The sequence below is a fragment of the Porites lutea genome, chromosome 6, assembly GCF_958299795.1.
Source record: "Porites lutea chromosome 6, jaPorLute2.1, whole genome shotgun sequence".
Classification (NCBI taxonomy): Eukaryota; Metazoa; Cnidaria; class Anthozoa; order Scleractinia; family Poritidae; genus Porites; species Porites lutea.
This window is the reverse complement of record NC_133206.1, coordinates 16,862,667-16,884,616: the sequence shown is the minus strand read 5'-3', so window position 1 is coordinate 16,884,616 and position 21,950 is coordinate 16,862,667. Positions and strand designations below refer to the sequence as shown.

General features: G+C 36.4%; 2 protein-coding genes across 2 annotated transcripts in view; one reads left to right on the top strand and one right to left on the bottom strand.

Annotated features, from left to right (window-relative positions):
• LOC140941938 (synaptonemal complex protein 3-like) lies at window positions 1–2,514 on the top strand. The gene is made up of 6 exons (XM_073390940.1): window positions 1–179; window positions 890–930; window positions 1,025–1,142; window positions 1,310–1,409; window positions 1,712–1,915; window positions 2,389–2,514. The coding sequence occupies exons 1-6, from the start codon at window positions 1–3 to the stop codon at window positions 2,446–2,448; spliced, it is 702 nt and encodes a 233-aa protein (XP_073247041.1). The 3' UTR covers window positions 2,449–2,514.
• Window positions 2,515–2,643: 129 nt separating this feature from the next.
• Window positions 2,644–21,950, bottom strand: part of LOC140940129 (dynein axonemal intermediate chain 7-like) — a 22,603-nt gene continuing 3,296 nt past the window's right edge. Inside the window, exons 3-21 of the mRNA XM_073389022.1 lie at window positions 21,438–21,529; window positions 20,765–20,869; window positions 19,719–19,859; window positions 18,577–18,657; window positions 17,482–17,547; window positions 16,477–16,580; window positions 15,702–15,909; window positions 14,733–14,837; window positions 13,402–13,531; window positions 12,338–12,547; window positions 10,756–10,906; window positions 7,597–7,703; window positions 6,600–6,655; window positions 6,043–6,153; window positions 5,173–5,262; window positions 4,642–4,713; window positions 4,377–4,526; window positions 4,009–4,110; window positions 2,644–3,308 (exon numbers count right to left, since the gene is read on the bottom strand). Coding sequence (XP_073245123.1) covers window positions 3,171–3,308; window positions 4,009–4,110; window positions 4,377–4,526; window positions 4,642–4,713; window positions 5,173–5,262; window positions 6,043–6,153; window positions 6,600–6,655; window positions 7,597–7,703; window positions 10,756–10,906; window positions 12,338–12,547; window positions 13,402–13,531; window positions 14,733–14,837; window positions 15,702–15,909; window positions 16,477–16,580; window positions 17,482–17,547; window positions 18,577–18,657; window positions 19,719–19,859; window positions 20,765–20,869; window positions 21,438–21,529 — 2,219 coding nt within the window. The 3' untranslated portion in view covers window positions 2,644–3,170. The remainder of the gene's footprint in view (window positions 3,309–4,008; window positions 4,111–4,376; window positions 4,527–4,641; window positions 4,714–5,172; window positions 5,263–6,042; window positions 6,154–6,599; window positions 6,656–7,596; window positions 7,704–10,755; window positions 10,907–12,337; window positions 12,548–13,401; window positions 13,532–14,732; window positions 14,838–15,701; window positions 15,910–16,476; window positions 16,581–17,481; window positions 17,548–18,576; window positions 18,658–19,718; window positions 19,860–20,764; window positions 20,870–21,437; window positions 21,530–21,950) is intronic.

The window sequence follows — 21,950 nt, the reverse complement described above, 5'->3', positions numbered from 1 at the left end:
ATGGCTCTTATTTGGCTGCAAATAACGTTTTATTTTTTAGCATCGTCAGCGAAAACTGAACAACAACAGCATCAACAGAAAGCTAATGTTCCTGTGGTCAAGTCCAAGAAGAGACAAGCCATGACACCAGCTGATGATTTCCAAGATTCTGACCCAGAAGATGATTACGGTGACAAATCGTATGTAATTCTACTGACGTTTCATAGCTGCACTGTAGGACAGTACCACATCAGTGGGAGCATCTCGAGCGGACCACTTTCCCATTTCAGTGATGTAAATATGGCTTTGAGCTGGCTCATATAGCTTTGTTCCGGAATAAGTTTTAAAGAAAATCTCACGTGTTCTTTAGGTTTTGAAGACATCTTGTTAAATCGTATGTAATTCCACTGCCGTTTCATAGCTGCACTGTAGACATGAAACACTGGTACTTTTCGACCGAACCACTTCCCATTTCATGTAAATATGACTTAGTGCCGGCTCATACAGATTTGCCCTGGACATAAAATTTAGAAAAGATCTCACCAGGAAAGTAACGGAGGTTCCTTAACTTTGGTGTTAAAGAGTTATCTTGAAATTTGGGAAATACGTTTCAGTGATTTTAAACCACTCTAAAAATCTTACACCCTGGCTCATATGTTTTCATAGTAGCTCATTAATCGAATCAAATAGAGGGAATTACATGAAGTTTCAGAAAAGAGACAAAGAAACAAAACGGATCATTTAATGATGGTTGCTGATATAACAATATCAGCATCTAAGTTATTAACTTAAAATGCAGCATACCTTCTCTCTTTCTTTCCTTCCTGCTCCCACTTCACTTTTAACCGGTATAAACGAGGATATGAAATGCAGTATTTTGTTCTGATCTTTCCTTTCATCTTCTTTTTAGAAGTGACCTTGAAATGCAAGGAATACTGAACAGCTTTGGAGGTCAGGAATGTTATAAGATTTTTAAAAACGTATTGCCAGTTCCGTCTGAGGCATTGCTAGTGAAGGATTCTCTCTCTCGTCATTTTTTTTCCAGCTGACATCACAAAGACTTTAACTGCCAAGCGAAAGAGAATACAAACATTTACACAAGCATCCCTTAAGGCAAGCAGTAGAAAATTTGACGAAGTCTGGCATACACAGCAACGTGAACGGTGAGAGAAACGTAATCTTTTTTTTGGTTATACACAGTAAAAGGAGGGGACCGGCTGGACCTGAAGGACTTTGAACTGAATATCAGATGGTTTACTTGGTCAGCCTTCCGGCATGATATTTAATGAGCGCTGCATCACTGACAGCGGCTACTTATCTTGTCCACCAGAAGCAGTCACTACGATGAATTCAGCAAGCAACTCATGAACGTTATAACCCAGGGAGAGACAGATTTGCAAAAGACAAGAGAAGCAGAGGAGAAACTAGAGGTAAGAGAAATACGCGAGAAATTTCTGCAGTTAATTTAGGATCGCTAACTGCTTACAGATCTTGTATCAGAAGCTTAAAATGCGCTTTAATATAAAAATCACACGTGATCTGGGCAATGGTATTCCAGAAGCCAATCATTTTAAAACTGCATAACAACACAAATTCTGGCGATAAATAGAGACTGATTGATTTTCAGGGAATACCTGCCTTGGAAAGAATATCTGGATCTAAGGTCGGTTGGTGTTGGGATTTAAACTTTTACAATCTATTAACGTTGTTCCGATGTCAATTTTGTCCTAAGAACCTGTACAAACAACAACAGAAGCTTTTTCAGCAGCAACGCATTGTCCAGAGCCAAAGACTCAAAAGGGTTCGTCAGCTGCTTGAAGATCATACCAAGAACTTACAAGATTTGCAGAGAAGTCATGAAGCTCAACAAGTTACTGTCCAGGAGCAACTCAGGAAGGAAATCAACATGCTACAGAAAAAGATCCTCACTGACACGGTAAGACGTTTAAGGGGCGACGTCACGGTGACTTCTAGATTTTTGGAGCAGAACTGATATAAAGTGAATACTAAGTACTCCTCGGTCTTCCTTTCTTTCCCATTTGAGAGTTCGATGCATGAGGAATTAAGGGTTTCTCTCAAAGAGGCAACAAAGCATGATACGTTTTTAGCATTGAATTTCTCAACAACAAGCTTTAAAAAGATGGCTTAATATTTCAAGTTGCACTCCATTTCTATCCTAGTTACCTGAACCCAAGACAAACAGTTACAAGCATGAGAAATGTTTTGAAACAAAACTGAACATTTATTTGGCAAATTTCGTAGAATCAAGAGTTTTCAGGATGTCAAAATAATATCAGTAGTTTGTGACGAGGCTCCTTCAAGCATCTCCGATATTGAAACACTCAGGAAGAAGCATAGCCTTCTGTTTGCTCAACCCTTAATATTGACTTTCTCTTTTTATTTCTTTAGCAACAACAGGACTTCTCAAGTGTGCGAAGGTCTCTTCAAAGCATGCTTGCACAAGTATAAGTCGATAAATTTAAACAATATTCAAACACCTTTAAATCTTTCCTAGTTAAAAAGGTTACGTGAAAAGTATGTAAATTATTAAGCAATTCACTTCATGAAACTTGAAAACTGTTGTTTATATTGAAGAAAAATGAATGTACTTTGGAACATCTGCCATTAAATGTGAACAAAAGGAAAAAGTTCTAGTGCACTGTGTACAGAGATTATGTCTTATTAGTGTGACCTTGACGTGCAATAAAATTCTTTACAAAAAATAGAGGCGATTAATTGTACATTTTTGTTTATCATACTTAAACTCTGCCTCTAGTATCAAACCCCAAATACCGAACGTTCTGTCTACAAAGCATGACGTTCATTGGACAATTTTTAAAAATCTTTTATTGCTGTCGAGAAGCAGTCAGTCACTAAATACTTACAAATTATAATTGCTTCTGCAGCTTCAGTAATTAAAAAAAAACCCCTTTTTACAAACACGAGAGGCAAACTATCTTAAGATCTACAGCGGACTAAATACAGTAAAAGGTAAAATGGCGTTGAAAAGAATTCTCGACAATGCAAACGTATTTTGTATTCCAACTGATAAAAGTGATTATTAGTACACGGCTACCATCTTCCTTATAGACCTAACATACCATACTGAACTTGAAACTGTACAACGAGCTCTGATTCAGAGAAGGTGATACGTTAAGCGGAGAGCTATTTACACGACAAACCCATTTTAGTTATGAGTATGTGATTACTTTTGTTGCATTTAACAACTGATACACACAGTCAATAAATAAGAAGTGCGAGTCTTTAACTCTTTGCTGTGCTTCCTCTGAAGCTCCATCCAACACCATATGATAGAGATCGGAGTGAAGCTAGAAAAAGCCAAGAAACAATTCGATAAGTAAATGGTTTGAACCCAGGTGTCATCACGGAATAGTGAAGAGGTATACCCCTTTACAGGAATGAGAATAGCTATTTGTCTAAGATATGACAGTGCCTGAAGTATCGACAACCCTGCACAAGTCATCATCGGTCCGTTTGCACTCACTTTAAAAGAAAAGACGTCAATGGGATGCAAAAAAAAAAAAAACAACAACAACAACAACAACAAAAAACACTGAAACAGTAAACTATCACAGTACGGATATTCATGACAGCCAGTTACACAGACCACCACTCAGCTACGGTGAGGTTTGATTCCGACTAAGGAATGAAATTTGTCTGGCCCTATCTTTGTGGCATTCTTTCAATGGGTCAGCCAGGAGTGGTATTGGTATATCTGGTATAGCAGTATACCCCCAAAAAATATTCAACATTCCCCAACATATTTTTTAATATACCCACACAAAAGTCAAAGAAGCGTGATGTGCCTTATACCTGAAAATAGTTCTAAACTGAGCCGAAAGATACTGATACCCAGTTTAAGATTCCCCTTATATACAATATATCCAAAAGTCCTGGCCGAACCAAAATACTACTACCATCATTTCATTTCCAGACGTTTAATCATGCAACAGGGACAAAATTCTAACTAAAATATATAGTGACAAAGTATACGATAGACTTTATTACCTGTGTATTTTCAGCCACATCCTCAGAAAGTTCACTGTCCTCTTCTTTCATTCGTAGCTTCCAAGAGCTATGTGTACCAATATTGTACAACGACCAATCCTCCTTCACGATGAAAAGAAAGCCAATTACGCTTAAGTTTAATTCAGTTTTTGTTTCACAAAAGGGACAAAGAATACATAAGGACACTAAAAAGCAACTGAACAATCCATCGTGAGAAGTCAAGCGCGAGTGGCACACGAGAGCAGACGCGTTCTTGCGTGGCTCGCCACTCGAAATGGAGGGCTTGCTCGAAGGCAACCATTCAATGATCTTTCAATCTTTGGTATTTTTAGGGTTGTATCCCATGATCTGGGCATGAGATTATTTACCTCCAGAGGTTGTTCATCCTGTAATTGCTCAATAGCTTGTAAGATAATTTTGTCCTTGCCACAGTCAGCATTCCACTTACTCCATGTATATGCAAATGCTGATGCTGTTAATGCCATTTCTTTATAAATACTGCCTTCTAACCATTCCTCCTGATAGCGAGAAAAACTGCACATTAGAGTCAACAAAATAGCAAGTGATTTACGAAAAGCACTCGCAATCATTAAGTGTGTTAGTCAAGCTCTAATAATTAAGACATAAATGCACCTTGGAGTTTATGCTGACATATTTTTCTGCATCCACCGCAGGAAACACGTTCACACCAGCCTTTTTCATAGCCTAGAAAGAGTTGACAAATGTTTAAACTAACTTAGTCATATACCAGTGATCAAGCAATAACAAAGAATCAGAAGTCTAAAAGAAACAAAAAATAAACAAATAAATAAAAATTGACCATCAAATCTATCGTTGCGCATAAGCACATGTCGACATTCTCATTCTAGTCCTAGCAGTATGCAGGACGTTTGTCACATGAACCTAGTTTAGGGGCCTTAGCTCCCTCGGGTCCCCGGTAGCTTAGTGGTAGAGCATCTGGACAAGTAACTAAAGGGTCATAGGGTCGACTCCCTATTGGGAGTATTTGGAATATTTCTTCCGAGCCGCCCATATCACTGACTGAAATACATCCTTCTCATGTATTCAGAGGCTCAAAATTCACCATCACATCTCATAGCTATCATTGCATATCAAAGACCGTTCATAAGAGGATCATTTCCCAGCAGACCAAGGAGTTTTTACCTCAATTAACTGTTGTGGTTTCATCCATTTGCCTCTCAAGTCAGTTAGCTCAGGGACATCACCTGGCTGCGTCAGAGCACACATGGAGTCCTACATTGGGATTAATAAATGTGTACACAGATATCTAAGTTTATAACACTACACTTTAAGCTTATTGCTTAAAACTCGCTATTCATAATAGAGTATGCAACGTTGCCAGGATTTTTCCCTCTTATCCGAAAAATGTTCTGGCATTTCTAATTTTCCGTTACCCCTTCCCAGTCCCCACATTGTGCTCTTGTGACTGCTAGCAAAGAAATGGTTGCTACACAGGCTATAAGAATACGAAAAAGAGAGTTTAGTAATTTGTCTGGTCCTAAATGGGTTTGGAGCCACCTTAAATGTTCAAAAATTCAAGGTCAGTGCACTCACTTGCGCAAAGTTAGATATTGTCATTGCTAGTAATTACAGTCCAACAATATGCGGTTTGTGTAGGTGTTGTTGAGTTATAAACACAGAAAGCTGAAATTAATGGCGTTTCTATATCTTGATACCATCCCTATGGTAATTGGAAATGTCCAAAATGACCGTTCGTGTTTACCGACGAGTAACATTGTTTGATGCCATTTCTTTGCATCAATCACCACGGAGATGCAGTATTGGTCCATTAAAGTAGAGGTACTGAAAAATCATCTTCAAAAATCAGGACTCTTTCTGTTACACACAACTGTGACTAGAATGGTTACAGTCAAGGAACGTAATGTTTCATCATTTTGTCAGTCAACTTTGAGGAATTCTGTGGGTAGCAAAATTATAAAGGGAGTTAAAAGTGCTTGTTTGAAATTCGCATTCAGATTTAGCCTACATCAATTAAGTCAAAGTAGTTCATACCTTAATTTCAATTTCTAGTTCAATGATGGCTGCGATGAGAGTAAAAAGACAGCTATTTGTTGCATGAGGACGTAATTCCCATGACTGGAATGGCATGTTTAAGTACAGATCCTGATAAATATTAAGCAAAATGTATTTCAAAAGGAGTTAACTCAGTAGTTTTAAGCGACTTGACAAAAAGTCGCCTGTGTCGCAAGCGTTAAAAGGGGAAAGGAAAGGGGGAATTTGGGCGCACGAGGCGTGCGCTCTTTGCGCGCCCCTCGCGCTCTAGTGCACTCTTATTTCCCCTTCCCCGGAATGCCTGCCAAGCAGGCTAGAAAGAAAGACCTCAATCAAAGCTCATAAATAAAGGTTGGGTCCCCTCTTTATTTCAAAGGAAAGGGATAAGAAAAGAGTAATAGATGGGCCCCAGTGCTGACAAGGTATACTTACAATAGTCAAGACTACTTGTTCAATAACCAGCCAGTGACAGTTGGGGTTATAACTCAATGCTACCTCTTTCTTTTCGCTGCACAGAAAGACTTAAAAACCCTAATACAATTAGCGCATCAACTTACCTGAAAGGTGGCCACAGGTCCAAAGTTGGAGATCTTGAAGACAACAACTCGTTCTTCTATCAATAAATGTTACAGCCAAATTGATTTTTTGAAATGAGGATATCTTCAGAATGTTAATTAGCTTTTAACAGAAGCATATAACCCTTCTTAAATTCTCTGTTCGCACATTTGGGAAAAAAATTCCATGCTTCTGATTGGACAGCTAAAAAAACCCAGGGCGGTTCTAAACAATTAAGAGGAATTTAGATGCTTCAAGGTCATATGTTCCTGCTTTTAATTAATAACTCAGCTTTACTTAAAGGAGGAGATTCCACTATTGGCAGCCAGTCCTATAGCTGCTGGTCCTAACAGACCTTCAGCCTTGGCAGATAACACACTCCTTGATCTCCATGATTCTTCAGATCATACTCAGCTTTATACAATAATAATTATTGCTAATTACAGTGACTAATGTGTTTTTTTGTTTTGATTATTTTAAGTTTTCGTCTTCATTTGCATGTTTCTAAGCAAATTCGGGTTATAAACTAAGCCAGGTTTAGTTCTACAGATAATTGTTCTCCAAACAGCAGATGAACAGCTTTTAACCACAAGCCAAACTGCATTCAGAAACGCTCTCAATTCTTCAGTGCTTTTCAGTCCGATAGCACTTAATTATCTACCTTACCGTGAAGAAATACTTTTTATAAGAAACTATATTCTATTATTCTGTGCATAATTGTATTTTGGGGGTCATCCACTAGATTAGCCTTTGCTATATGGATGATCCCAACTAGCTCCTTATCTTGAGACTACAATTTTTATTCATTACTTATGTAAATGTATTTATTTGTCTCCTTTTTTTTTCAATCTGTGTCACATGTAAACACAACTGAGTTAAAAAAATCTTTTTCTTCTTCTTCTTCGGATCGTCAAGGACAGATGTGGGTATGTGAACACTGCTAACCACAAGGGGCTTTGTTGTTAAATTGCATATTTTACGAACATTTAATCAACATACCTTCATTGTACTGTGAGTCTGTAAGAGCATCAAGTCTCCAGTTGTTTTTGGTTGAATCCCAATATGCTAGCTGGGGTGGTTCAAAATACATCACATCTGAAGGCAGCCTAGTATGCGCAAAAAAATTATTATTAGTGACAACACCCTAAAAAACTTAAAAAATTGTTTCTTTACATTTAACATTATTAGATGATAAATTCACGTTCTCTATGAGTCAATAGTCTACGAGGCATGTAGTGCCGAATTGACTATTGACTCTTAAAAAACAAAAACGGATAGACTGTTACTGTTTTAGTAGAAACAAACTCTCATGTATATAGCCTTTGATTCTAAACCAAATTTTGTTGAAAATATAGATTATGAAAGAAAACAAGCCTTTGTTTATTTACACAGCTTGAATTATTTGTAAAAGCAATGTTTGACCGTTGCAAATTAGAGCGGTTTTCACGTCGTAAAACCAAAACCAAAGTAAATACACTAGCCAACCAAAGGGCGTAGTAAAACCAAAACCAAACCAATTCCTCAATTACTTTCGACAGTCAAGTGAAAACCGCTCTAATAAACACGTTGACTTAGTTTGTACTTCTTCTTCTGGAAGTAGCAAATAGGTTTTGCAGCTACTTCTCTAGTATTGGTCCCAACCTCGCAAAGAAGATACAGCCTCCTCCTTGTTCACATAAAGATTTTCTATCTGGATCATTTCGAGAATCAATCTTTTTTAGCCCAACAACAGAGGATGAAATTATTACCATTGCTCAATCTTTTACTTCCGGGAAAGCGGCTGGATACGATAATATTCCCATGTCTATAATTAAGGAATCCATTCAAATCATTTCGGGACCTCTGGCACACATTATGAATTTATCGATCGCTCATGGCGTTGTACCAGATCAAATGAAAATAGCTCGTGTGGTACCACTGTTTAAAGCTGATGACCAGTCACTATTCACCAACTATAGGCCTGTCTCGGTTCTACCAAGGTTTTCAAAATTTCTAGAGAGAATCATCTATAATCGCTTGTATGATTATTTAACTAATTTACATATTCTCTGTGATAACCAGTTCGGCTTCAGGAAAAACCACTGTACGACGCTTGCCTTGATTGATTTGCATGAAAAAATTTCATCTGCTATTAATCATGGTGAATTAGCGGTTGGTGTCTTTTCAGATCTCTCGAAAGCTTTCGATACAGTCAATCATTCCATCTTATTTGATAAACTTGAACACTATGGTATACGTGGCTTGGCTCTGAAATGGGTTAAGAGCTATTTTTCCAACAGACTTCAATTTGTAGAATACAATGGTTATGTTTCGTATCGTGCTAATATCATGTGTGGCGTTCCCCAAGGTTCACTACTAGGGCCTTTGTTTTTTCTGCTCTACATCAACGATATAATCAACACGTCAACAATATTACAACTGATATTATTTGCCGATGATACAAACGTATTTGTGTCTCACAAGGATAAAGACTGCCTGACTAATATACTGAACGCTGAGCTAAATAAGTTGTCAATGTGGTTTAGAGCTAACAGGCTATCATTTAACTTGAAAAAAACCAAATTCATTGCATTTAAACCATCACAAAAGCGTACAAATCAAACTATTCAACTTTTAATTAATAGTCAAAAAATTGATCAAGTAAAAGAAACAGTTTTCTTGGGAGTAATCTTGGATGAAAATTTAAATTGGAAATCTGAAATCTCACACGTCGCCAATAAAGTTTCTAAATGCACAGGAATTATTCGTAAATCCAGTTTCTATTTATCCACGAAAGCCTTACGAACACTATATTTTTCTCTAGTCTATCCATACCTTTTTTACTGCAACTTAGTTTGGGCCTCTACTTACAGAACTAACCTTATTCGTCTTGAGATTTTGCAGAAACGAGTGATCAGAACTATAGCTAAAACCCCTTTCGATGCACATACTGATCCAATCTTTCAAAATCTTGGTATCTTAAAATTTCATGATATATACTTAATACAACTAGGCTTTTTCATGTACTCCTATCAAAACCATACTTTACCTTTAAAATTTCATTGTAAATTTACCTTACAAAGTCAAATTCATTCGTATAATACAAGAAACTCGTGTAAATTTCGTCTGCCTTTCTGTCGTACTCGAACCAAACAATTTTCCATTTTTTATCAAGGACCTAAATTTTAAAACACCTTAAACACCAACATATCAACGCTTCCTCACCTTTCTCCTTTAAAAGAGCACTTAAGGCATTTATTTGTAATAATTATTAGTATACTCCAACAAAAATCTTGGGAAAAAGCCTTTTAATATCCAACATTTGTAAACTTCCGTAATATTGATTAGTTTAATTTTTCACCTCATATTATATTGTATCCGTCGCCGTAATTTTTATGCCATCTTCGAAAAATTGTAATTGAGGAGGCCTAATTAACATAAGCTCTATAGTTTCTTTTAGGCCTCCTCGCCATCTCTTCCTACATTTTTTTTTTTGGCATCTTTTTGTTGTAATCGTGTGGCAAATAAAATACCTACCTAAATACCTAACCATTTTAAGATGTTCAATCTGTATTTTACAGCGGTTTTAGTTTTATTTAGTGGTACCATCATTCATTCATTCATCTACCTACTTCTTACCCAGAGACATCACAAAAACGATCTGTTAAAGAGCATGCCATTCTTTTGTTTTTGTGAAAGGATTGAATCCAGGAGTTATTGTCAGTTGGTGACAGTGTCTGATGTTTCAATAACCTGTGTGGTAGTCATCTTCAGAGTTTAAGTGTTCAAAGCGCCTGCACACTAGCTACTGATCACTATCAACGATGCATTATCAAGTGAGTCAAAAGCCGCAAAATAGAGCCACATTCTGAAACTTAAGAACGTCACTATTTGTTGGCCTACCCATGGGTCGAACCTTATAGGAAAAAAGTGTCTTGAGTACGGCCTTGGCTTTAGCCTATAAAGTACCACAAATTATGGTGGTGATCATTTCTGGTACTGTGCAGGTTTCAGACAGGCCAAATAGTGTTTGCTAAGGTGTACAACCCACAATGGCAAGAGATGACTAAACTCACTGGTCAGCAAAACAAACCTTAAGGGAAGCTGCTTTCAAAGTGATACAGCCATGGAAAAATTAATCAGATTAACATTACCAGTACACTGTAATTAAAAACTCACTTGCATGTAACCATGACTGGTGGATTGGATACTTGGACCTGAGATGCAGAAGCCGAGTTGGGTGGGGCAGGGGTACTATTAGCTGAGTTAGAATCTGAGGCTGTTTGTCCTTCAACTTGATAATTCACACGTTTGAGCTCTGATGACACAACTAAAAATGGACAATAGTTTTGTCAAAAAAAAAAATGTTTTATCCTTAACTTACGTGTAGTTACCATTAGGCTAGCACAAAAATGAATGGCTGATAAAAACTTATGCTGGTAAGAAGAATATGACTATGGCATTAATTCTGTATGTTTTATTCATCATTTTATTTAGTTAATATTTATACTTATTTTATGGCTACAATAGTACGCGTGCACTGATTGGCTGCTGAGCAGGCAAGATTTTCTTGTAATGACCAGGCATTATTCGCTAGGTGTCCAAAGTATATACTATCTGTGTTTAACTTGATAGTGGACATCCATGTCATGGTCAATTGACAGCTGTCAAAAAAGAGTATCTACTGCCCAGTGCCACATGACTGTATCGCAGGCTCAAGTGTGCAACTCATTGAGGTGACATGTTTTTTTGAAGTTATCCTCTGACCAGCTATTGGTTTCAAATGATCGCAGGCTCAACTACTTTCGGTGTTTTCTAGTAATAGGGCTAAAGGGCCAGGTAGTAAATAACTTATTAACCCTTCTGTTCAGACATTACAAGGAAATCTCAGATCTAAGCCTTGATGTATTGACCTCGCGATTCCACGGCCAACACATCAAGGCCTTGGTCTGTGATTTCCCTGTAATGACCTCACTCTTGGTTAAGAAGTGGTATACTGTATATATTGCACATATATTCTATACAATAATCATATGCAATGAGGCTTACTGTAATATTATGCAAGTAACTGACTTGCAGAGTTCAATTTGAAAAATTAGTCAAAATGTCCCACATGGTATTTTAAATTGGCCATAACTGAATACAAAATGGGTCTTGGGTCAAACTATGATATTGAAATCTTAAACAACTGACATCATCCAAAACATCACCAGTATATTATAGTTTTTTTTCTTTTCACAGTTTTGATTCCTTTCCTTTAACATCAACACGGAGGCTGGCACTACAGGTAGTACAGCTCTATGAATTGGCCTAATTATAGTTGTAAAGCCAGCAAAATGTTATTTGAAGAATGACTGACAGTTCTGAAAAAAAAGAGCTGACAAAAACTCTCAAACAACTCAACTGCCATTCTCTTTTGCATAAAAAATAAACTTAGCTTTTGCTGTTGTTTCATGATGGAACAAAAATGAAAGAGCAAAGTTGACCAATGAACTGGTGTCGATCGATCGGCAAAGCAATGTATGCAGAAAAACAAAATGTGTGCTCCAGTCTTTTTCAGAATTACATGGAATGCCTGCTCATTTCAGGCTAATAAGCACACCTATTTTTTTATCAATTTACTAATTATTACTGCTTTCTACTTTGGAAATACTTATATATGAGGTAACTTTTTTTGCGTCAGTATGACTCCATGATAATTTTAATTTTATATTCCCCATCATGACACAAAAACATGTCCTAGATTGAACACTGCACTTACTCTGTTGCATAATCCACCCCTTAACAATCTTTGGCTGAGGTGGAAGTTCCAGCAACTCAATAAACACGACGGGACCAATGGCACTGAATGCACGCAAGTCTACCACATCATCATCCTCTTCCTCCTCTTCTTCCAGTCCACTGACTTCCAAACCTGTAGCACTCTCATCACCTACTTGATCAGCTGAACCAGGTTTCTCTTCACCTCCTTCTGTAAAAAATTGGAGTACAGGAGCTACAGGACAGTCACAACTTAATTAAGTGAAACAGAGGAAAGGCTGTGCTTTAAAGAAAACAAAGGCTTAAACCAAAAACAGGATCAACTGCAAATACTTTTTCTTTTAGAAAGGGCACATGTTTGGTCAGGTCACCATTTAAGATGGACATACCAGGAAATATAATTATTTTGTGGGACATGCAAAGAGGATACCTAACATGGCTGAGCAGAGATACAAAGTTTCTCTTCCAGTGTTGAAAAATATTTCATGAGTGAGTGAAGTGAACAAGTGAAAGATTTTTTCCACGAGAGAAGAGAAATTTTGTATCTCCAAGCTGCTATGTAATTTTCTTATATAAACATGAATGAAATACCAAACCGTTTCACTTCAATAGTTGTTTGCTGTGAAACGTGTGATTTATCATGTCGCCATAGCAACAGTAATATTTTCACGCGTGAAGATAACATGTTATTTTCACATGTGAAGATATCATGTTTTAATACAATGGGCAGCATATGTTTATTAGCGCAAAAGCTCACCTGGTATTTTATTGGTGATTATATAATAAATTATGATATTTTACCCTCAGGGTGCAAGAGGTTTTTTTTCTTTCCTATTTCCTGATAGTTTGCGGGGCGAAGGTGCAGGCTATTTCCCTCAGCTGCTTCGCCGGAGTACCCAGCTTTGGAAAAAGGATTATGGAAACAACAAATTTCCAAAATTTCTGGGCTTATAAGTAACAGTGGTTATCTATTCCTAGTACAGCGACTTTGATTCTGCAAAAATCAGATTCTGTCACTTTAAAAACATCCTGCTGGGCCAAAAGTCAAATAATAATTATTATTACCATCTTGCTCTGCTTCCTTATTTTCCCCTTCTTTGTTTTGCGGAGTCTCACGATCACTAGCCTGGCTTCTTACACTCTTGGCACTGGCTTTACGGCTCCGAGTGCTCTTGCCACTGCTGGCTCTTCCACTCTGTAAAAAGAAAAAAAAAAATAACCAAAAATGACTATTAAATAATAATTAACACCACTATTTAAATTCAGTATGTTTTAAAGTGTATAAAGATCTGGTTTAATTGCAGTTAATAATCTGCATTTAAATTATTTATACTCGTTAAAATTTTGAATCACTTTTGTTTGAGACTTATAAGTTCTGGGTTTAATAAGTTCAGAAATCAACCTGGTCTTTTCAAGATTCTAAAACGATGAAGTCACTATTGAACACTGTGTACTAAATCAGACAACAAAACAGTGCATTATGCTTAATATATCTGATATATACAAAAACTACAGTGACTATGTATTTCAAAGACTAAAAGAATGGTTGTGAATTTTGGAAAGCTGTTAGAAGTTAGTGTTGATCGAGTTTGATTCTGTATTTTACAATCACTCATCATAAATGTTGTCTACACTGTTAATTTTTTAACTAAGGTAATTTTTGTTTTTCTATTGTTTTTGGGTATGGTAATGAGGACTTGAAAAAAACTAGAATTCCAGCTTGTCCTTTGGGCGAACAGCTCTCACATTCTGCTTGCCCCGGACCTCTTCTTGCTCGTCTTAGTTAACAGGGGCTTAGCAAGAATTTTTTCACAGGTACGCACAATTCTCCAAATGCCCCTTTTTTTGATTCAGTCCACCAATGAATCACGTCTCTTCTCTGGAAGCTGACATTCGAGTGTAAAAAGAAAAATTAAACTGACAGACGAGTCCATTGTTAAAAGTATTGAGCCAAACTGAGCTCTTAAAATAATGATGTTTTATCTATCCTATCCTTTCTTTTTTCTTTATTTCACTATTCACTTTTGAACTCTTTTAATAATTTTATTATTTTTTTACCCTCGACTTTTTTAGGTACACATGTGCGTATCGTGCGTACAGGCAGCTATGCCCCATGTTGATGATTTAGTTAGAAGATGACTTGCTTAGACCCTTACCCACTGGGCCAGTGAATTTAAAAATTATTTGCTCGGGAAGAAAATCTGTTTTTCCTGGACGACTGGATGGGACTTTTTTTAAGCCCTGGGTAATGTATGCTAATGAGGCTGAAAAAAAGGGAAGAATAAAAATTACCTGAGATCAAAAAAAAATTAAACACAAACAATGCATGGTTTTTGCGGAATGAAATTAAAATAACCAGACATACACAGATGTGAACAACGTTAATTTGCAAGTACCTTCTTTCTACTAGTTTTGCTTGCTCTACTAGCTTGTGAAGCAGACTTGGGGGGCAGGGCATCTTCAGCACCTTCCTTGTCTTCTCCTTCATTACCTTCACCAGTCTACAGAACCAAACAACAACAAAAACATCAAAAAGCTTTCAATAAATTAATGACAAAACTAATGACCCCAAACAAACCCCATGGATGCTTTTATTTGATTGGCCACATTAGGCTATTAAGACCTTTGGCAGTGCGTGCACTAAAAAGACAATCATGATATAAACAATGGGAGATTGTATAAAGACAATGATTATCTATTTTTTGTAAACTTATTCGCGTTTAAGGAATTAAAACTACTGCTGTCTTAGAGGACCTACTTGCTCCAATTCAACATGTTTTCTCTTGGTTCTCTGTTTTTTCTTAAGAGGGTGGGAGATAAGTCAGTTACTAAGGAGTTTTAAATTACACAACTTGTGGAAACAATTTGCCAAGGGTTGAGAGAAAGTTTTACTTCGCTGGCATTATTATATTGTTGAAATGGGTAGTTGATTTAGACTAATAGTCAGAGGAATGACACAGCAGAATAGCTGCTTGGGGGTATAAAAATATGAGGTTGGTGGTTATTTTTGCTGGTCACCTGGGCTGGGTGTTTCAAAGCTGGGTTAAGATAACCCAGGGTCGGTGCAACATTTGAATTCAGATGTGAAAGATTAAAATTAAGGAAAATTCAGCTTAATTCATCATGTCTACAGTGGGACTATGCAGGATGGTCTAAAGAAGATAGAGAAAATCATCAAAGAAAATGCTTTCAAACAAATTAAGAAAAAGAAATGCAGATTAAAATTTAACCTCGGGTTAGCGCTAATCAGTCTTAGTACAACTGAGCCCTGGAGGAAAAGCATAGCCAGCCAAAACACAAAGTAGGTGGATGGCATAGTGCATGACTAACTTTTGTCAGCAGAACTTATATGTGGAAATACTTACCCCATCAACAGCTGTCTCTTCCACTGGTTCTGCTTCTTCTACCACCACTTCTGGAGGTTTCACTTTGAGCTTAGGGTAAAATGACTTGGACAAGGGAGACAGGTGGTCATACTTGGTGAACATGATACGAACAGCCACATTTCCAACAGCAAGAACTTTGGGGATTTCCATTGTGAGTCCCATCTTTTCAAATGAGAAGGATTTGACCCTGCAAAAATAGTGAACATTCATATGATCCAATTTTATAGGAGCCAAGTGATTAACACATGCTCAGAAGGAAGTTTACAATGTGTAACTTCTGAAAACTTTGAACACCTGAAATATTTCAGAATGTCAATTGTTTTATTTTATTTTATTTTATATTTATTTTATTTTATTTTATTAGCTTTGCCCTGAAGAATACAAAAAAAGAAAAACACACACTGTAGATATGCAAACAAAATATTAGGGTAGGGACACCGCAACAGCTAAAGCCAATTACTGCGGACCCAAAAAATATAAAGATATAAAAGTAGCAATTTCAATAACATGCAGCAGCTAATTTCCTGGTCTAAAAACCTGGCTGTGTTACATTTCAGGCAAATACTTTTGAAGCTCAATTGTGCAGTGACGACAAAACAATACTAATACTGAAACAAAAAACAGGACACAAACCCACATACTTCTTAACTACTCAGGAGCTTGTGGTTCAGTCCAACAATATTGGATGCTACTGCAAAACTTACCTTCCAAATAAATTATTTTAAAAAGAGTATTCAATATTAAATGACGATACCTAGGATTCTTGGCTACGTTTCCCCAAACGCAAACTGTCATATTTTGAGAAGTGCTTGTGAACTGCAAATTTTGTGTATCAGGATCCACATCATCAGAAGCATTCTATAACAATGTCAAATTAAACAAGTTATTGAGAAATCACCCAAGGATCATGGAAATCTAGTTGTATTAACAAGATGGTTTTCAAAATAATTTAATTAGTGAGTGTTTGGACACCAAAATTATTTAGTGTGTGTCTCTGGACACCATCAAGCAAGCGCAAGAGGTTGAGGCACCGAAGAACACCTGGTGACGAATGGTAGAAGGAGAGATGAAGACCCCCCACCACGCCTGGAGTACCATCCAGAACCTGGCCAAGAACAGACAGATAAACAGTGAACAGGAGTGGAGGACCTTTGTCGCTGCGCTTTATGCCAGCGGGCATTACAGGCAGTGGGTAAGTAAGTGTGTTAATGGACTATTACAGGCTGGTTGTTATTACACAGGGTTTCACACATGTATTCAAGTTGAATGGTTTGTGAAAAAAGAATTTAACTGAGCTTGAAAGATTTCTACTGTACAAGATATGTAAAATCATAATCTACCACTATAGGCAATTGCAAAGGTCTTTTTTATTTTCAAGTGACACTCTTTCTCTTTAATGGAGTTAAGATGGTGGCGAATGCTCCTCCTACACATTAGCAATGGCAGAATTTGCGCTGATCAAACATTACTGCCTTTATTCCATCTTGTTCAATTCATTAAATGCTGATGATTTGTTCTGGAGTTGACTTCTAAAAAAGTTGTTGTCATGTGTTCATGTCTTCTCCAAAACGTGAAATTAGGCACTTTCATGTTGTAGTTGGGCAGAAATGTACAAAAAAGGGTGATGCACATGCAAAGTTTTTGTTTTGCTAAATAAATTTAAACCTATTGCTTTTTTGCAGTTCTTGTTGCCGTTGCCATCGCTGTTGCTTTATAAGCTCTCTACTAATTTGTCCGGGGCAACGTTAAACAGTCTTACCTGTAGCAGATTCATGGTAGCCTCATCCAGTTTATAACTTATCAACTGTTCAAGCTGAAAAATTGACTGTAAAAGAAAAAAGGTAAGGTCTAGTAAACCCAATTCAGTTAAAAATTAGCTACAAAAATAGATAATGTTGATTAATGCATAGCCATTGAACTAACAAGAATTTACTTAAAAATAATATGCAATCATGTATATGTTGTAGTTCACTTTTTTCCTTGGTTTAAATTTTATTTTCCTTTGTTTCATTATAATACACTTATATCATACCCCAAAACAAAGGAAAATAAAATTTAAACCAAGGAAAAAATTGAACCACAACATATATAATATTATGGTTCAATTTTGTTTCAGTTCCTTTGTTTATTGGTATGCATGGCAATGAATGATGATGAGTTTACTTTGAAACCTAGGAAAATAAAATTTAAAGCAAAGATTAACCCATTCACTCCTGGAAATTTTGCCGAAAAAAGTGTTTTGAAGCTAGTCGAGTGGTTTTCTGGTCACTGTCGTGCTATAAAGAGCTAAAACTTACCACAAACCGGTTTACAGGTCGTACACTTCACAGCCTTCTGATCCAGATGCAAAATATCAGCTTGCGAAGTTCGGGCATGCACAGAAAGCAAAATTTTCGCTTTCTCTCCTCCCCTCTTTTTTTGCTTTTCTTGCCTCATTTTTTTTTCTCTTGCTGGGCATTTAGTCGGCTTCATTTTGGTGGGAATAGTTTTTCGGAAACCTTTTAGGATCTTAGGATTAGGTAAAAGGAAAGGTAGGTGAGCAATGGAACAAGATTTCCTTGGAGATTTTCAGGTCAATGTTACATGGTTTTTTGCCTCTTTCTCCAGTGTCCTTGACTGAATTATGCTCATTCTGGTATGGATTGAGAGATCTCTTCACTCTGCACAAGTTAGCAGACAAAGTTGTCCTTGACCGTTAAAACTGATGATGTCACAAAGGGTAGAAAGGACGTGGATCTGCACGGGCGGTTACTGGCGGTTCAGGCGCAAATGGGTTAAACTGAACCACAACATATATTAATTCTACAAACAGTATACACTGTATGTTTAATGAAATCATTGTGTCAGGAGTTACCTGTTTAAGCTGTTGTGTGTTATCTTCTGTAAAGCCTTCCTCCTCTGAACTGAATATCAAATTCTTCATTTCTGTGATGAGCTGTTGCAAAATAAAGTGATTAATGATAATAATTTATGGAGTCAGCTCTAGAGAACAAACAATATTACAGCATTTGGAATAGACAGTTACCCTTCAGTACATAATCATAACAAACATAAAACAAAAATTTCATTTTGACACAATGTAATTTCAAGCTAAAAATTTTGTGGGGTCGTATAAACTAACTATTAAAATTACAGTGAAAATTCAAATAAAATACGGAGCTAACAACAAAAGGTCTTAATCTAAGATCTAAAAGATTAATTTCAAAATAATTTTAAAAAATACATCTAATCACTTTCTCTGTACCGAGTTGTAGAGGCACTTTAATAAACTATCAAAAATAGAGTTTTTAAATTATAGTCTTCGGAAGTCATGCTTTTATTTCCTTAAAATTAAGATTGATTATTCTATCATTACAAATACAGTGTAACTAAGTACCAAAGAAATGACACACAAAAGGCTAATGAGTGTCTATAACAAAGTCCTGAAGATTTATTGTGTCTGTGTTACATGTCAAAATTAAATTCAGGTTAAAATTTTTTAACCTAGGTTGATTCTCAATTTCCTGTCCTAATTATTCATGAACTAGGGCTATGAGACAAAGGAAATAAAATTGTTAAAAAATTTTAACCTGAATATAATTACAGTTAACCTGTAACATCTATATCTCATAATTTATAAAATAACTAAGATAGTACGCATGCTCTGATTGGTTAAAAACCTATGGTTTATTGTGCCGGTAAACTCGTAGAAAACTTAAAGTTATTTCATAAAACCAATAGACCACGCTTTCTATGGGTTTACCGGCGTGATAACACACTTAGGATGTTGGGAGAACACTCGAAAAGCTCGTAAATGAGTCGCTTTCAGCTTGTGATTTACAAGCTTTTCTTGTGCTCACCCAACATCCCGCATGGGCTATCACGCTGGTAAACCCATTGAAAGTGTGGTCTATTGCTTAAACTATTGTCAGTTATATACTAAATAGCTGTTTACAAGGGTCTTTAAAATATGCTCACTTGAGCCGGATAAACAAGTAAAATATTTTGATGGACTACCTTCAATGTCTCTTCAGCTTCTTTGAGCACCTTACTTAATGGTTTGTATTCTTTGTCATCTCGCCAAAGATTCATGTAAGTGTTCAGCTCAAAAGTATTAAGGGGATCAGGACTGCCATCACACAGCATATATCTCTCCCACTACAATAGAGGATATCATCAACTTTAGTCCATACATTTGACAGAAATAAAATTTTAGAAATAAGTGTCTATCAGTACTGTTGACAACCTCAATGTACAAATTCTCCTTACTTTAAGTCTCTATTTACAAGTCTTATTTATTAAATAATGGCATGACATTTCTTATTTTTTGTTAAGAAATTTTTTTTTCTCATAATCTTTTAACTTCCTCTAAACGTCCTAACTTGTAACCTGTGCACTTCATTATGAAGCACAGTATAACATCAAAGAAAAGAAGTTGTCACGGGACACCTTGTAATCTGCAAATTTAACAAACGTTATAAACGAAAGAAAAGTACTGTCCAAAAGTCCTGTTCAAAAGCCTGTGGATTGTCAGCAGTGAAGCAACTTGCAGGGCTTAAGCGTGTTTTACGTATGAGTGGTCTGACAGACAAGAAACATTTCCTGAGAAGAAGTAAGTGTTAGTGAAAAAGCAGGTTCGTAGACCTGTGTAACTGCTCTAAGCTTTTCCAAAGGGTAAGCAATCTTTTGTGTTTTCTTTTCACCCTGTATTAAGTGGGACATTTAACCCAATGTTTATTTTAATTTATTATTTTATTTCAAATGTTCCAGCAGTCAGCAGTTTTAAAATCAACTGCGCAGAAAAAAGTACTAGTGAGTCCAAAAATGAAAACACTTAATGAAACACAAAATTAATTTAAAATCAGTCTGACTAAAGGAAAAAGGCTTGCTTTTATAAGTCCTAACTAAACTTTGAGGAGCTAGAAAATTAGTCTGTAGAAGGTAACAACTTCACTTGCCACAGGTTAATGTATGATGACAGCATACATGAGCCTGATAGATTGTCCTAGTCATGTCTCAAAGCACTCATAAGCATGCAAGCACTAATAACTTACTACACCAACCTTCGCTTTTGATCGCTCATTTTGCAGTAAAGTTTTAAGTTGTTCAGAGTTATATTCAATCTTTTCTTTGAGTTCATCCACTTCAGCCTGATGTCTGGCACTCTCCTAAGACAAATTAATTCAAGTCAAAATATAAAAGGAAAGGCGACAGAGTAACTTGACAATACCCTGGAGTAAGTACAGCCACATATAAACCTGACACTAAACCTTGAGGCAGATCAAGTGACCATTAAATCTAAGCAATTTGACTTGGCGTAATCTAAAAAAGAATACTAGGAGAGTACACATCCTGTCATATGAAGGTTCTGGGCATAAAAGGCACAAGCAAGATCCCAGTTGTAGCTAGAAACTATGGACTTTTGCCAACACTTTTTTCTACTTTAGCTGGCATGACTTGTTGTCCCAGGAATGTAGGTCCCTTTATTTATATACACGTACATTTGCATGAATGTGAATGAGATAAAATTGGAAAGAATTGGTTCCTTAATTAGTTACCACATGATCTACATGGGGAAATGAGAGAGGTCCCATATGCTTAAGGGGTCTATTACTTAAGATTGTTACCACATATGAGTATGCTGCAAGTAAGGCAATCCAAACAAGAAGAAGGAACAATATATACAGTGCATTACTAGTATAACTGTAAGGAGAGTTCAAATATTCTTGGAAATACCTGTTGCCTAAGTCGCTCTCTTTCCTCTCTCTCTTGTCTTTCTCGCTCTTCTCGTTCTCTCTGTTCTTGTTCAGCTTGGAGCCTTGCCTCCTCTGAAAGGAAGAGACAACTCTTACTGGCTCAATAACAACTCTACATAAAAAAACAAGTCTAAAGAGGCATGTAACTACTATCCCACATAATTTGTATAACTAAACAGGAAACTGTCAGTATGAAGTGTTGACATTTTGTTAAGTTATACCCCAATTGCAACATCTCTCAGCTGTTTTACAATTTGCTTACAGAGGGCCATTACTTGCAAGTCTTAAGAGTAGTCTTTAGTCGACAATGTAGCCTGTCTGTAATTGACAATGTAATTCCAAGATGATCTACCCCACTGGGCATTATTATTATTATTATTATTATTATTATTATTATTATTATTATTATTATTATTATTATTATTATTATTATTTTTATTAACCTTTCTAGTGAATTTCAGGGCACACAAATAGACCAACTCTTTTGTAGTCC